At 37.9% G+C, this 16,583-nt stretch overlaps 1 protein-coding gene across 1 annotated transcript in view; it reads right to left on the reverse strand.

Moving 5' to 3' along the window:
• Positions 1-10,884: 10,884 nt before the first annotated feature.
• Positions 10,885-16,583, reverse strand: part of THSD7A (thrombospondin type 1 domain containing 7A) — a 436,418-nt gene continuing 430,719 nt past the window's right edge. Inside the window, exon 28 of the mRNA XM_078059314.1 lies at positions 10,885-16,298. Coding sequence (XP_077915440.1) covers positions 16,214-16,298 — 85 coding nt within the window. The 3' untranslated portion in view covers positions 10,885-16,213. The remainder of the gene's footprint in view (positions 16,299-16,583) is intronic.

Below are 16,583 nucleotides of genomic sequence, written 5' to 3' on the forward strand. Positions count from 1 at the left end.
TTATCTAGTGTCACTTGATGTTGTTTTTCCTTTGTCCTACTTAGCACTCAGTGAGCCCATTCAGTCTGACATTTACTGCAGAGAAAGTGTGCTCTCCTTGGCATGTTGCCTTCCATCCATTCTCTGTGGTGCCTTCTAGATCTCCTCCTTGACTGGTACCAGAACTTCCTCACCTATCCTACATAGTTTAAAAATTTCTTTCATACTCTTTATGACTTTATTTCATCACTGCATATCATGCCCTATGTCTGTGCTTCCCAAACTTCCATGTGCATACAAACCACCTGGGGATCTTAGTATCAATGAGGATTCGGATTCCTCTTGGGTGGTGGGACCTGAGCATCTGCATTGCTGAGGAGTTGGTGGAGATGCCAGGGCTGCTGGTGTGCAGCCCGTGCTTTGCATAGAAAGCCTCTGGGCAACATGGGAGGTGTTGCCGGTACTGAATGTGCACTGGGAGCCCAGGGACTCCACAGTCAGCCAGCCTGGGGATCTCCCTCCCCCACTCACTACGTATGACCTTGGGAAAACTGAGCTAATCTCTTTGAGAATCTGCTTTCCTCTACGAAATAAAGATACTTGTCCCCACGGTTCAGATTTCCTGCCGTGACTAAGTGTGATATTTAGCCTGCACACACCACGGGGGGCATGAAGTGGACAAAGGACAACCCTGGGCTTCTGCTGTCAGGGGTAGGCTTGAATCATACCAGACAGACAGTGTCCTGGCAGCCAGGGCTCTGCCCAGTGGGGAGGGATCTATTCTCAGCTTGACCTCAGCCATGAAGTTGTTCATTGAGTTGAAGGGATTGGAACAAAACCCCCACACCTGTTTCATCCCCAAACAGATACAATCCCCACCCATAGGATAGGAACAAGCACTCAGTTTCAATAAAGGCAACCTTCAGGGTCAGCCACACAGATACAGTAAATCATTCTGTGATTAATGGAGTATATTGAAAGAACAGATTTCTGTTAAAAACATGAAGGCAATACTTCAAGTGGAAATTGTGAAAAGTCATGAGCAGAGGATATGGCCTGGTGTTTAGGAGGCGAATCTTCTTGCCCTAAAACCATTTGACGGTTATGGTTGTTCTGAGCAGAGGAAATGAAAAAGGAAGGGACAAAGTCAACATCCCGGGCATTTTGCAAATATTATCCTGTGGTCCACTGTGATAATATGGGGCTCACCACAGCTGACTTCATCTCCCCCATGGGAAAGAACAGAATGGAGTACACAGAAGACAAGTAGCCTCAAGCGTCAAAATGTGAGGATAAATTGACCCACACAAATGTTAAAAATTCTTTTCCCAATATTGGAAATTTATTTATAGGAATGTGTTTGATTGTAATCTTGCTGATTACACATACAACCAAACATTTGTTTACAATTTTGCTGTTAAGAGGCTAATTTAATTATCAGGCTAATTTAAAGATTTAGTCTTGGTAATGACATTTTTAGAAACAGAGATTGAATAAACTTTGTTAAACCAAATACAAAAGGAAAAGAAAAGCCAAAGATCACTAGACTCTTGAAAGAATAAAAGTGAACTCCACTTGATATTGCATAATTTGCTATAAAACAATAAAAGACTTTTCCCCAAGAATTGCTATTATCAATTTCTCCTGGAGGGTAGGTTGCAAGAAAGAGATCCCTTTCTGACTATTTCTGTCAAGGTTCAACTTTTCAGAGTAGATTGTGATATTGTGATTTATAATAAGAAATATATATTTGATCTTAGTCCAAGTTTCCTGGCTCACAGCTCCTAAAGCCCTTGGAATTTCCTGTGATGGAGAGTGAGAAAGGTGTCTATCATTACGTTAATGAGATGAGTTTTGGACCCCACCTCAGGATGGGAGTTGTTTGCCAGGAGAACCAACCATGTGATTGGTCCCCCCCTGACTCTGGGAAGGGGAGTGGGGCTTGAGATTGAGTTCAGTCCTCAGTGGTCAGTGGTTTAATCAATCATGCCTATATAATGAAACCTCCATAAAAATCCAAAAGGAGGGGGTTAGGAAAGCTTCCACGTTGGTGAACTTGTGGATGTGCTAGGAGGATGAAGCCTTGGAGAAGACATGGGTGCTCCGTGCCCTTGTGCCCTTTCCCCATGCTTTGCCTTATCAACTCTAACACCTGGCTGTTCCTGAGTTTTCTCCTTTTATAATACATCGGTGATTTAGTAAGTAAAATGTTTCTCTGAGTTCTTTGAGCTGCTCTAACAAATTCATCGAACCTCAGGAGGGTGTTGTGGGCTCTCTGATTTATAGCCAGTTTGGCAGAAATATAGGTCAGAGCCTGGTTTTGGGAAAGGCATCTGAAGTCAAAGGAAGGAGACTTTGGAACCTCCAATTTGTAGCCAGTTGGTCAGAAGCTCAGGTCACAACGTGGGTTGTTACTGAAGTCTGAAGGGGGGGTGGTTAGTACTGTAGGACTGAACGCTTAAGCTGTGGAACCTGATGCTACCTCCAGGTAGTTAGTGTCAGAATTGAGTTGAATTGTAGGATACCCAGCTGGTGTCGAGAGAGAGTATTGCAAGAGTATTGCTTGTTGCTGATGTGGCGAATCTTTCCCAGATCCACCTCCAGGATTGGGTCCAGGAATTTAAAGTTAGTATGCTTGCCACGCAGGCCTCTCCTTCAGTGCACTGGTATTCCCTGTCACCGACTTTATTTTCTCCCTGGCAATTTTCACCAAGTGGCCTATTCTATCAGTGAGGGCAAGTTTTGTCTTTTTTCTTTGCCACTTCCTACCATTCAGAGCCCAGAATGGTGCCTCACACACAGTATTCTCCGTAATTCCCACTGCCTGTATTTGGTGAATACTTCCATCACCTCTCATTCTGTTTGAGAGAAGGTTTCAGACTACTCAGGAACCAGGTAGCCTTCTCCAACTATCAGCTTTGTCTGCAGTTTCCTCTCTGATGTAATATAAACTATTTGCCAGCAGTTATGATATTAGTGAAGCAATTGGGGAATGTTAGAACTGTCTTTTCATTTGGCAAAATAACATTCTCATTACACCTGCCTTTGGATTGACCATTGATTGATACTCCGTTCCCTGTGTTTTCAAATTCCTCCAACTAGCTTGGGGTGGAAGATAAAAGCTTCTTTTGTGTGTTTGTTGTTTTTTGCTCTTCACAGACTTCTAATAGTGTTTCAGAAGATGTATAGTGATAAAACAAAAAAGAATAAAAAAAAGATATATAGTGATAATCCAATTAGATAAACATTTGTTCCAATATTTTTACCCGGAGGCCTCTGATACACATTTTTGGTTTTTTTTTTGTCTTTTCCTTATCTACTTTATTAGCTTCAAAAATTGAGGCTGAATATCTAATCAGAAAGACAATTATCAGTTCTCTGTGCTTCCTAGCTGGTGTTTGATGTTTTTCTAAGTCCAGATGAGCTGCAAACGTTTTGCTCATTATCTGGTGAGCACCGACCACTACAGACAGAAATGGGGCTGCTTTTTCCAGCGGCTCTCCCTAATGTTGCAGAAACCTTCCTTTTCAGTTCATTAAATTTAACTTCAGGCAATAGCTAAAACACAAGATAATTCTTTTTTGTTATTTCCTTGGCACTGCCAGAGTTCGGTCTCACATTAGCAACAATGAGCCAAAGGGTTTCAAAGTTTTTTGTCTTTTTTTTTTTTTTTTTAAGTTATTTTGGAGGACAGGGATTTTTAGGCAGGGAAAAAGACCCATTCCAAGCGACCACTATTTAACATTATTTTTCCTTTCATTTATACCAAAGGACCCTTGGGCACCTGGGTGGCTCAGTTGGTTAAGCGACTGCCTTCTGCTCAGGTCATGATCCTGGAGTCCAGGGATCGAGTCCTACATCGGGCTCCCTGCTCAGCGGGGAGTCTGCTTCTCCCTCTGACCCTCCCCCTCTCATGTGCTCTCTCTCATTCTCTCTCTTTCAAATAAATAAAAAATCTTATACCAAAGGGCCCTTAATTATAATTACTTTTTAAAATATTATTTCTTAAAGTTCAGTAAACATACAGTGTTATGTTAGTTTCAGTGATTCAATACAATACAGTGATTCAACAATTCTATACATGACTCTGCTCATCATGACAAGTGTACTCTTCTTCCCCTTCACCTATTTCACCCCCCTCCCCCCCGCCGGTAACCATCTGTTCGTTCTCTGGAGTGAAGAGTCTGGTTTTTGGTTTGTCTGTAATTGCTTTTTAAGTTGGCTTTTCAATTGCATGGTTAGGAGGAAATGAGTCTCCTACTGCACCCAAAAATTCTCTCAGTTTTCAATCATTTGTAACACTTAAAATAATGGCTTGAAGACCATTTTCAAAGCATAATTAAACATTTTGTGAATATGTGTGTGCTGTGATTTCTCACTTATTTTTGCCAGTCCTAAGTTCTGAAAAATTAAAGACCACAATTAAAAAATCATACAGACACGATCTTGCAGAATATCCTGTTTTATAAATGCACTATTACTTAAACTTTCCATTATTTTTCTTTTTTTTAAGTTTTCATTATTTATATCCATTCATGTTGTTGCTTCCATGTTTGTAACTATAAATGTGATACGTATCCTTCTATCATTGTACCCATGCTTTGTATCAGTTCTCTCTCTTTCCCCACATGCAGCATGCATCCTCTTCTCTATCATCTCTCTCTCTAGACTTTAGGATCAGCTCCTACAAGTGGAGATACTAGGTCAAAGGATATGTTTATTTTTAATTAAAACGATAGTGTCCACATTGCCCTTCATTGACTTGAATCAATATTTTCCTCACTAGGATTAAAAAAAAATTTTTTTTGCCTTATATTTGATACAATTGTATATTGCCAAACTTTGTTTTGTCCATCTATTGGTCACTGTTTTAAGTGGCATTTCTTCGACTATGAATGTTTATGAGAATCTTTTTCATAAGTTCAGAAGTTATTTATATTTCCTTCTTTGTTCTGGCGCTGCTCTTTTATCTTACCAGAAAGTGATCTGGAACTTTGAACCGAGGTTTTCGGTCCTTCTTTAGTTTCCTTTTTAAACAACCTGTAAAATAGGCAGGATCTGATCTTTATCAGTGGTAGGAACTGCTCTTAATGCTCACATGCCCAAAGGACTGTGCCTATGAGTGGCATTGTAGTCTGAGATAACGTACCAATTTATTGCTTCATCTGCTTTGGTTATGGATCCATAATTACATTTAAATGTTTCTGGCCAGGAATTGCTGATTTTTGAAAGCCAATATGGTGGTAATTCTGAACAGTTTTATCAAAGTCCTCTTGAGTTTTTATCACTGAACACACATTGCCATAATCCTTTTGCAACATGTATTATATCATGATTACTACCAGGCATGGCCTCAGTTTATCATTTTTTAACTTCATCGTAGGAGATATTTTAATTTGATTTTCCTGTGGATTCTTACATAGAGACATTATTCTAAGCACGAGCATACAAAATTCTTAGAAGTTCTAAGCGTCTTTTATAAAAATATCAGATGAAAATTCTGTACATATGACGCCTTCTACAGCCAGGATACTTCTTGTTGATTTATTTTATAAATCAACTTGCTCTAGGTAGCAAGGTGATGCCCGCAGAAGAAACGGCTAGTAGCCCTTTGGCAAAGATAGTAAAAAGTGATAAACATTAAAAAAAAAAAAAATCTCCCAGCAGACAAATATTATAAATGAGTGAACCTTTTATAAAGATAGATTTTTGGAAGGGTATGGTTATATATCAGCTGTTAGACTAGCAGCTGAGGGTCACTGGGGACATGGCTTGACAGGATTTTCACTACAGTCACTATGTTTATGAACGACTGGGACACCGGCCTCTCCCTCCCCACAGGTGTTCTGTTTCTCCTCCGTGTTACTTTCTAGTCTTATTGGTTGACTCCAATTTTGAAATTCATTTTACTTTTCCGGGAAATCAAAATGTTAGATGCTGTAAGGAATTTTAAATGATCTATTAATGTATTTACCTGGTTGCTAAAAGTCGCCCTCTATTGTTCCAAAGTGAGTTATGGGGATTTGGGAAGCACTATGAATTGTAACTTCATACTGTTCTTTCTGGTTTATTTCTGCTTTAAAGCAAAGAGCATTTCATTTGGCTGTTTTTGATACCATAAAGTAATAAGTTTAAGACTAAAGAGATGGGCTGCTTTTATATCCTGGAACAAAGGCTTTCTAGAAATTTGCAATTGCTCTTTTCTTACTCAGCTTCCCTTCCTCATTTTCCAGTATCCCCAGCTCCCTCTTATAACTGTTACATTCTCAGCTGCCACTCCCCTGTGATGTGAGGCTCAATCAGGACTGTTTTTATGTCTTCCACTGCTCTGTTATGGTTCTGTCCATGTCACAACATTGTGCCTTCTGAACAAAACCGTTAATGACCTGGCCTCTCTCATGTGTGAGAAAGCATTAAAAAAAAAAAAATCCCCACAAACTAAAAAAGATATGTAATATCAGGTGCCACTAAAACAAACAAGCAAGCAAAACAAAAAACTAGGGATGCCTGGGTGGCTCAGTCGGTTATGTGTCTGCCTTCTGCTCAGGTCATGATCCCAGGGTCCTGGGATAGAGCCCCGCCTGGGGCTCCCTGCTCAGCAGGGAGTCTGCTTCTCCCTCTCCCTCTGCCCCTCAGCTGCTCGTGCTCGTTCGCTCTCTCTCTCAAATAAATATAAAATCTTAAAATAAAGGGTAGGAGTACAGAGAGTGACAAGAGTAGTCAAGGAAGGCTTCCTAGAGGAGGTGGCATTTGAGCAGAGACCTGTGCAAAGTGAGGGAGTTGCCAGGCCATATTGAAGGAAAGAGTGTTCCAGGTAGAAGTAATAGTAAGGGCACAGGTTTGAGAAAAGTGTGTGGTTTTAGCAGAAGATTGGGATCTGGCTTCAACACCTCCATGTGACGGTGTCCTTGAGGGTTAGCATGAGGTGGAGGTGAGCATGCTCAAGATATAGCAGAGAACTGGGGGCAGTGAGGTAGCAGAGCCCATTGTAAGAGCATCTCTGCCTGAGATTAAAAAAAAAAAAAAACTATGGAGGATTAAATCCAGAAAGCTCTGTTTTCTTTCCTGAAAAGTTAGAATTGTTGATGGCCTAAAATTAACCACATGGCATCACCAGAATTGTCATTTAAAAATAACATGTAGTAGAGGACTGAATCCATTGTGAGAAGACGAAAAGTTGATCAAATTTGCTAGTAGTCAAGGAAATGGAAACAATGAGAGAGCATGATATTTCATTTTAGCCTGATTGGGACTTAAAAAAAAAAATGACATTGTTGACACACAGGGTTACGGTAGTTTCAGGTGTATGACCTAGTGATTTGACAGCTCTGTGCATTATGCTATGCTCACAAGTGCAGCTACCATTTGTCCCTATACAACACTATTACAACATCATTAACTATATTCCCTATGTGGTATCTTTTATCTCTGTGACTTTTTCATTCCATAACTGGAAGCATATACCTCCTACTCCCCTTCACCCATTTTGCCCATTCCCCCATCCTCCCCCGTTCTGGCAACCACCAATTTGTTCTCTGTATTATTGGTCTGTTTCTAATTTCTGTTTATTTTGTTTTTTTAGATTTCATGTATAAGTGATACCCTGTGATATTTGTCTTTCTCTGACTTAGTTCACTTAGCATAATACCCTCTAGGTCCATCCCTATTCTTGCAAATGGCAAGATCTCATTTTTTTTTATAGATAAGTAATATTCCATCGTACATGTATATATACCACACCTTCTTTATTCATTCATCTGTTGATGGATAGGAGTTGCTTCCATATCTTGGCTGTTGTAAATAATGCTGCAATAAACATAGGGGTGCATATGTCTTTTTGAATTAGTGTTTCCCTTTCCTCTGAGTAAATACCCAGTAGTGGAATTACTGGGTTGTATGGTATTTCTATTTTTAATTTTTGAAGAATCTCTGTACTGTTTATCACCATGGCTGCACCAATTTATATTCCTACCAACAGTGTGTGAGGGTTCCTTTTTCTCCCCTCCTCACCAATGCTTGTTATTTTTTGAGTCTGGCCATTCTGAAGGTATAAGGTGATATCTCATTGTGGTTTTGATTTGCATCTTCCTGATTAGTTGTGTTGAGCATCTTTTCATGTTTTGGCCATTTGTATATATTCTTTGGAAAAATGTCTATTCAGGTCCTCTGTTTAAATCAGATTATTATTATTTGGTGTTGAGTTGTATAAGTTATTTATGTATTTTCAATATTAATCCCTTATTGAATATAACATTTGCAAATATCTTTACCCATTCAGTAGGTCACCTTGTTGTTTTGTTGATAATTTCGTCTCTTTGCAAAAGCTTTTTATTTTGGTATAGTCTCAATAGTTTAATTTTGCTTTTGTTTCCCTTGCCTCAGGAGACCTATCTAGAAAAATGTTTCTAAGGCCAATGCAAGGAAATTACTGCCTATTTTTTAGGAGTTTCATGGTTTCAGGTTTCACATCTAGGTCTTTAATCTCTTGAGTTTTATTTTGTGTGTGGTGTAAAATGAACTCAAGTTTCCTTCTTTCCTTCCTGTCCAGTTTTCCCCAATACCATATACTGAAGGGACTGTCTTTTGCCCATTGTATCTTCTTGCCTCCTTTGTCATGATTAATTGGTCATTTAAGTGTGGGTTTATTTCTGGGCTCTCTATTCTGTTTCATTGATCTACATATCTGTTTTTGTGCCAGTACCATATTATTTTGATTACTACAGCTTTGTAGTATATCTTGAAATCTGGAATTGTGATACCTCCAACTTTGTTCTTCTTTCTCAAGATTGCTTGGGCTATTTGGGGTCTTTTGTGGTTCCATGCAAATTTTAGGATTATTTGTTCTAGTTCTGTGGAAGATGCTGTCAGTATTTTGATAGAGATTGCATGCAATCTGTAGATTGCTTTGAGTAGTATGGACATTTTATCAATATTAATTTTTCCAACCCATGATTATTGAATATCTATTTGTATCATCTTCAGTTTCTTTTATCAATGTTCTCTGGCTTTCAGAATGTAGGTCTTTTCACTTCCTTGGTTTATTTTTAGTATTTTATTCTTTGTGGTGAAATTATAAATGGAATTATTAATTTCTCTATTTTGTGTATAGAAACATAACTGATTTCTGTATATTTTGTATCCTGCAACTTCACTGAATTCATTTATTATTTCTAATAGTTTTTTGGTGGAGTCTTTAGTGTTTTCTATGGGATTGGGACTTTTCAAAACTCAAATTGTGACCCAAAAGCTGTGGGATTTGCCTTCGGTGTTGCCGAGGTTTGGGAGAAGGGCAAAGGCCATTTTACTTGTTTGAAAACAGCAATACACAAGAAAGGAAACAATTTTCTGGTGTATCTACTAAATTCAGCCCATTTTTCTCTTTTCCTCTCCCGCTTCCCTGTCCCCAGCATGTTTGTAAGGTCATATGATCAAGGAGAAAAATATGGCAGGGCACACATCAGATTGTTAAATTGAGCTGCCTTGGCAAGGAGATGCTATGGAGTAAGGTAGAGAGGGAAAAGGGAAGTCATCTGAAAAAACAAAAAACAAACCCCTGCAATATTAGAAAGCATGACTGCATTTAAACATTTTGTATGTATCTCCTTTCTTTTGAGACTAATTGACGCTGATGAGAACTGTACATTGAAGTATGTGTTGGCTTTTCTTTGAAATATGTTCAGAGTTTCATGACAGAAATCACTACTCAGAAGAAGCAAATCTAGAATATAGACCGGTCATGTTCCTATTTGTGTTTGCAGGACATAAATTAGAGTTGTAAAATAAAAACTGAAGTTAGTAATTTGACTATGAATATCTACATATATATACATATATATGGAATAATTTGGGTGATACATTTAAACATTTTTTTCATCTAGATTCAGTTGTAATGAACAATATGGAATGGATTTTTTTTGTCCAGCATTAGCGGCTAGCTGCATGTTTTGAAGGGTTCATACACTGTTGAAAGGGTTCCCTGCTTAGTTATATTTCAGCAAACAACTATTTCAGAAAATGTTCTAACTCCAAGCTACACTGGCAGTAACTTATCTAATTTGTGTATCCCTTTCAGAGTTTGTGAATGTGTGCATCTTAATTTAGGGGAATTGAGGGAATCTTAATTTCTTTTTTTTTTTTTTTTTAAAGATTTTATTTATTTTATTGAGAGAGAGAGAGCACAAGAGGGGGGAAGCGGGAGAGGGAGAAGCAGACTCCCTGCCGAGCAGGGAGCCCGATGCGGGACTCGATCCCGGGACTCCAGGATCATGACCTGAGCCGAAGGCAGTTGCTTAACCAACTGAGCCACCCAGGCACCCGGGAATCTTAATTTCTTAAGTGTGAGCTCCTACCTTGTTTTTTCGGTTTGGTCTTTTATTGGTAGGCACAGGGAGAAGGGACAGGGAGAGGCCTGCCCCCTGACTGAGGGGGCAAGAAGGGCTGTGTTCCAGAGTGTCTTACTATCCTCTGCTGGTGCTCTCTTTTGACTGGAAACTAAGAGGTCATTTGTCCATAATGATTAATGTGGTGGCCTCAGCAGAGTTTTTTTTTTAAAGATTTTTATTTATTTATTTATTTGATGGAGAGAGAGAGCACAAGTTGGCAGGGTGAGAAGCAGGCTCTCCGCTGAGCAGGGAGCCCGATGCAGGACTCGATTCCAGGACCCTGGGATCATGACCTGAGCTGATGGCAGATGCTTAACTGACTGAGCCACCCAGGCGCCCCTCAGCAGACTTTTAAAGTTAAGGTTTGCATCTTTCGAAATTTCTCAATTGGAGTTGTTTTTGTTTTTAAAGGCTCAGGAACAGGCAATAGAGTAGTAAAAGTGTTTGGATATTCACTGAAATAATTTTTTTTAAACCCATGTATGAACAGCAAATGATGCAAATTAAAAAAAGTACACATGAGTAGAATGAAAATGATTTCCATGTTTATGTTTGTCAGCAACATAGTTATTTACAAATAACCCATATGAAAATGTAAAAAAGCATATTACATCTTCACATGCCATCTGTATTAACTGAATAAAGCTTAGTGACATTATTTTCAAATCTGTAGTTAATTGTACATAGACATTTTGTGCGTTAAAAAAGAAATGTACATAATTTAAAATAAATTACATTACACAATTTACAAAGTAATATTAACAAAAACTTCTTAGACAGCTGCCTCCTTAAATCAAATAAATATTCAGGTAATTAAATTAACAAAAAACACATTTAGGGGATTATAATTTATATAAAGACATATTGCAAATTTAATAAAGTTATATTTTACAATGACCGATACTGATCTCTTCAAATCTCTGTGCTACAAATAGGCAGGAAAAGTACCAGAAAGGGGATCTTAATGTTTACTTTTTAAAAATAAACATAAATAGATTGCAAAAAATAGTTGTGAAAATTTCATCGAGGGTTCAAAGTAGATGATCTAGAAACTATTGCTTTAAAAAAAAAAGTCTACAAAACACAATAAGACTGACAGTTATATTCTAACTAGACTAGAGATTTTGATCGCTGAAAACATGACTGCCACGAACTAAAAGTCTTCATATACTGCCCGTTTTAGGATCTGGCTTGGTAGAAGCATGAAAACCTAAAACTACAAAGTTAATTCTATCCACTTAGCATTTGTTTTACTCATTTAATAACGTAGACGTAACCATTTTCAGTTTTCCTGCTGATACAGAATTACTGTAATCACACTGCAAAACATCCTTTTTATAGAGTCCTGTTTGCTAGGCCCCCACTCCAGTTTCAGACCCTGAAATCCTCTTCTGCAGTCACGGCCACCTGAAGATAGGACCAGGTGGGACGGGCAGGTGTGTTTTGTTCTCACATCTAAACTAGACCCAGGAAAACTCCCTTTCTGACAAGATGCTTCACAGATTCTTTCCTATACTGCTCTCCTTTCAACACCCTCAGTCTTAGTGGGGAAAATATAACACGAAACACATTTGAATTTGGTAATATTTTTACAAATAGATCTCAGATCATTTTGGAGGCATGATTCTTGAAAATCTATTCAAACTCCAAATAAGCCCAGGAATGGGCTCTCCTTTCTGTAAGATGCAGGCTTGCCCTACTGTCTTGTAGGGTGGGTCATGAACACAGAGGCAAGGTAGAGGTAGGAGCATACTCCTTGTACTACATAGAGTATAAAAATGGACATATTTACAGAAAGTCTTTTTTTTTGAGGGGGCATATCTTCTACATCTTTCCTTATCTTTTTACTCCTGTCTTTAACCAGTACATTTTGTTTAAATCAAGATGTTCACATGCTTAGTGACACTTTGACCCCAATAGGTAGGGCATAGAGACCTTCATCTTCATTTTTTTTCCCCCTTATTTAAAAATTTGAGCATGTTTAGTAGAAGGTAGTTCTGAGAAAGTAGATAAGATTAGTTGTAAGCAGAGTAGAGAGAGACCAGAGAAAATCATTATAAGGAGCAAAGGTATAGGGATTTGGGAGGAGGTCAAACAAACAAACAAAAAAACTGAGAGGTGTTAATCCCTGTAAGAAGTTCTGGGTAAGTGACTTTATCTTGAAATGCCCAGGAACTTAACAGGGCTCTGGTTCAGCCAAATGAACATTGCTACCTCCCTGAGGGTGGAGGAGGATTACAGCAAAAGCTTAACAGTATGGCCTGAGATGTGGACTTTCCATCAGGAAAAATACCACACTGGAAACAAACCCAGAGTCAAGGGTGATTTAAGCACTGTCTTCACTCATGAAACCTTTTCCCTTCTTTTCAGTGTCTTAGATACATAGGTATACAAAAGTCACGACTAACTGTATTACAGTGCCTAGCAGAGTGTCTTACATGTGATAATTCAAGAAATATTTGTCTTGTTATGAGTAATTTGTGCTTTGTTACAAGTAATTAAGAACATGCTTTTATGCACTCCTTTTCAAATTGGCTTTAAGCTACATGGTAGTGTCCTCAAAAAGGCTTTCAAGTAAGAATTACGGTCGGTATCTTAGATTAGGTACTAATAAGCAAATCAACCCCTTTCAAGAGAGAGCGGTTGTGCCAGTTCTGTGTGGTTTGTACTGAAATAGTCCAACAAAATTGTACATGATACTGTGTCATTATTTTTCTTTTCTTTTTTTTTAAACCAAGCAGACCTTCAGATTTGTAGAGCAGTAGTTCTAAATCTCTTGGGGCTCATGGGCCATTTTGGTAAGGCAAAAGTGTCAACAGACTAGTTACTACTATATTCCCCTCCTGAATTGTCAGAATGAACAGGAGAAATAAGGTTTTGATGAAATTCCAGTAACATACTTAACTCATTATTGACTCATGCCAGGAACAAAAATAAGGCTATTATCATGTTCTAAACATGAATATAGTAACCTTCATTTGTCCAAAATAGCCAGCTGGCTACGTGCCCTTCCTTCCATCTTTCTAACAAGAGGGCACCCAGTATTAATCCTAACGGTGAACTTCCAATATGTTCCCTAGTTTTAGGTCCCATTGAACCTAGTCTCCTCCGTATATGTAGTGTTGCAAAATATAATTCATTTATGAATAAAATCGTGTATTTTTGTAAAATTTTATAGTTTTGATCAATTCATTAATTCTTAGAGTATGGATTGGATGATACTGATAGGCCTTCTGAATTAAGGACATTTTACAGTATCCTAAGTATAGCTTTTATAGCAACAACATATTATTCAGTAATTTCAAAGTTATTAGGTGTTGCATACATTTTCTAAGGCCGTTAGCTAAATTCTTCAAGTAACTGCAATAGATTCTTTCTCAACCATTTTGGACAAATGGAGTTCATTTTATTCAAAGAGATCAACTTGAGGAATACCTGGAAGACCCCTGAGTACCTAGACTAGCAATCACAGTTTTAGAGCAACGGTATTATTTTTGTTTTCCTCTTCAGTAAGACCGATGCAGTGGAATTTGTTTTTATGCGTTGCCTTGTTTAAATCATTGGTTTAAAGTAAAATTCTCCTCTTTGTGACCACCTGTTTGCTTTGAAATGATTGCTTTGCCTAATACAGTGAATATTGAGTAAGGAATTAGTGGTTTCCACATTTAATTCATATTGAGATAGGTAGAAACCTGTTCAATTTGGGGGTGAGGACATCCTAATCTGATGTCTTTTGTAATCTTTGCAAATACTCTAATGAACAGCAGGGGGAGTTCAAACTCTACTTGAAGGTGAAACACCTTCTAGTCTAAACCAGTTGTATAGCAACACAGCTATGTTTAAGATAAAATAGCTTATTACGTTATTTTTAAAAGACCTGAAAACCTAATGTCCTCCCCTCTACCAAAGGTTGTTGCAGCAAATGTTGCCTGAAAAATGGAATCGCTTTTTAATGGCACCTTTTGATTTTTTTTTTTTCTTTTTTCTTTTCATGCAAAAGAAGTCTGCCACATCAGATAGTATTTCACTGTGCCATTCCCAGGGCTACATGTGTGAAAAATAGAACTACTTCCAAAACAGTGATAAACTTTAATGACCGTTTTTCACCTCTGAAGTTAAACACTGATGGCATTCTAAGGGTAAATGAATGAAAGCAAAAGATGACACAACAGAGAGGTAAGCACTGAAAAAACTTCTAGACCAGTGGTTCACAAACCACAGCCTGCAGATGTGGCCTGCTGATTGTTGTCACAAAGAAAGGTTCATTGGAAAACAGCCACGCTCATTCTTCTATGGCCTGTGTCCCGTCTACACCCGCATCCTCACGATGACAGAACGGAGCAGGTGCGACACAGGCCTGGCGGAAAATACCTACTATCCGGCCCTTTACGGAAAACGTTTGCCACCCTTGGTCTAGATATTTAATGAAGCCCTGGGGCAAACTATTTATTCTTTTTTGAACATTTTAGTTTTTGAAATCCTACAAAGCCTGCTTCAAATTTTACCAGTCAGCAAGACAAAACTATGGATGCATTTGATGCGAAACTAGGAAAAACAAATCGGGGAAAAAAATCACAAGATTTTGAGTTCTTTTAGTTACAAAAATTATCAAGACCTTATTTTCTCCATCTGCTCAAAATTAAAAAGACAACCGGCTCCTTTTTTTCTTTTCTTTTCTTTTTTTAACAAAGGTAACAAATATAAAAATCTAGTCGTAAACCGCCTTCAAAGTACAATTAAAAACCAACTAGAGGGATCCATCTTTTGAAGGGTTAATGAGTTCGGGATTTGAACATTTAAATCACCACCATGTTGTCGATTTCACAATGGCTGCAGCAATGAGGAAGAGTGTAGACAGCAGATGTAATAGCTAATTCCATCCTGTCGCCATCCAAACTGAACTTTATTCTCTTCCGGATGTAAGAACTTGCAAATGGCTCCATGACCGTCTTAGCACAGATGTCTTCATCCCATATGAAAAGAGGCAGTTTCTATGGCAATACTGGTTAAGTGCCTATCATGCTGCACTAATATAGTGCAAAATGTGCCTTCCATATAGCAAAAGAGATGCAGGCAACCAGTTTGAAAATTAGGGAAAGTAGAAACGTATTAACACAAGTAAATTAGTTTTCCTGACAATAACCACTATAAAATACTGAACTTGAGGACTTTTTTTTTTTTTTTTTCTAAGATACTAGTACATGTCCAGCATTCGTACTTTGGAGAAAGACAAGAATTATGTCTTATAAAAGAGTCTTTGCCTCTGAAATGCAGGTTAATGAGAGCTACCATCAACCACCAAGATGCTGAATTTATTCAATGGGTTTCCTGCTCAGCTTAGAGCTTCTCTCTTATTCACCATTAAAATTGCTTATTAACAAGTACATAGTCTGACATAGTAATGTGTGTCATTCCACTGAGTATACATGTTGTTATGCTTGACTATAGTATTGTAGAGATCTTGGTATAAACTCCTCATGCTAAAATGTTACTATGGGTTAACACTGCCCAGAGGCTTGCATCAGGCGTCCTAACTGACCAATTCCACAACCGTATTTTAGAGGTGAAAGTGAATGGTCAGTTGGTAGATTTCAGAAAAGATCACAAAAAACTCTCAGAATGCAGCCTATATTCAACTAAATCTAGAATTCTCAGGGCTGATTTTTTTTTTTTAATTTTATGTAAGTGGTACTGTCTTGATATCTCCAATGGCACTGATTTTCACTCTATGATGCTCTTTTAAAAAGTTACAATGCATTTGAATTCACACAGTATGAAGAGCTTTGTGGCTGCTGGCTGTCTACTGCAAAGTCAGAAAGCTGAAACTGGTTGTTGCCCGGGTAAGTTCTATTTTACATGTCTGCATCTCCATCGTAGGCTAAGGTTAAAGGTTTCAGTCGGTTGTTTTGCCTTCTTTGGGGTTTCTTTGGCTTTTTGCTATAAATAATAAAAAAAAAAATAATTGGAGAAGGAAAATCCATCTTTAATCATAAATTTTACTGTCTTAAATGAAAAAATTCAAAATATATTGATAAAGTTGCCTAACTGCCTAATGACCTAATTTCAACCTCAAGTTTGATATTCTGATATCTTTGATTTTCTTATTTAATGCTCTGAATAACCTTGAAATAGAACCCCTCAAATATTTTATTATCCTGTAAGAGAATTATCAAATGAAATTCCTCACTAACAATGGAAATAATACTATAGTATAATCCTTTA

This window comes from Halichoerus grypus, chromosome 12, assembly GCF_964656455.1.
Source record: "Halichoerus grypus chromosome 12, mHalGry1.hap1.1, whole genome shotgun sequence".
Lineage (NCBI taxonomy): Eukaryota > Metazoa > Chordata > Mammalia > Carnivora > Phocidae > Halichoerus > Halichoerus grypus.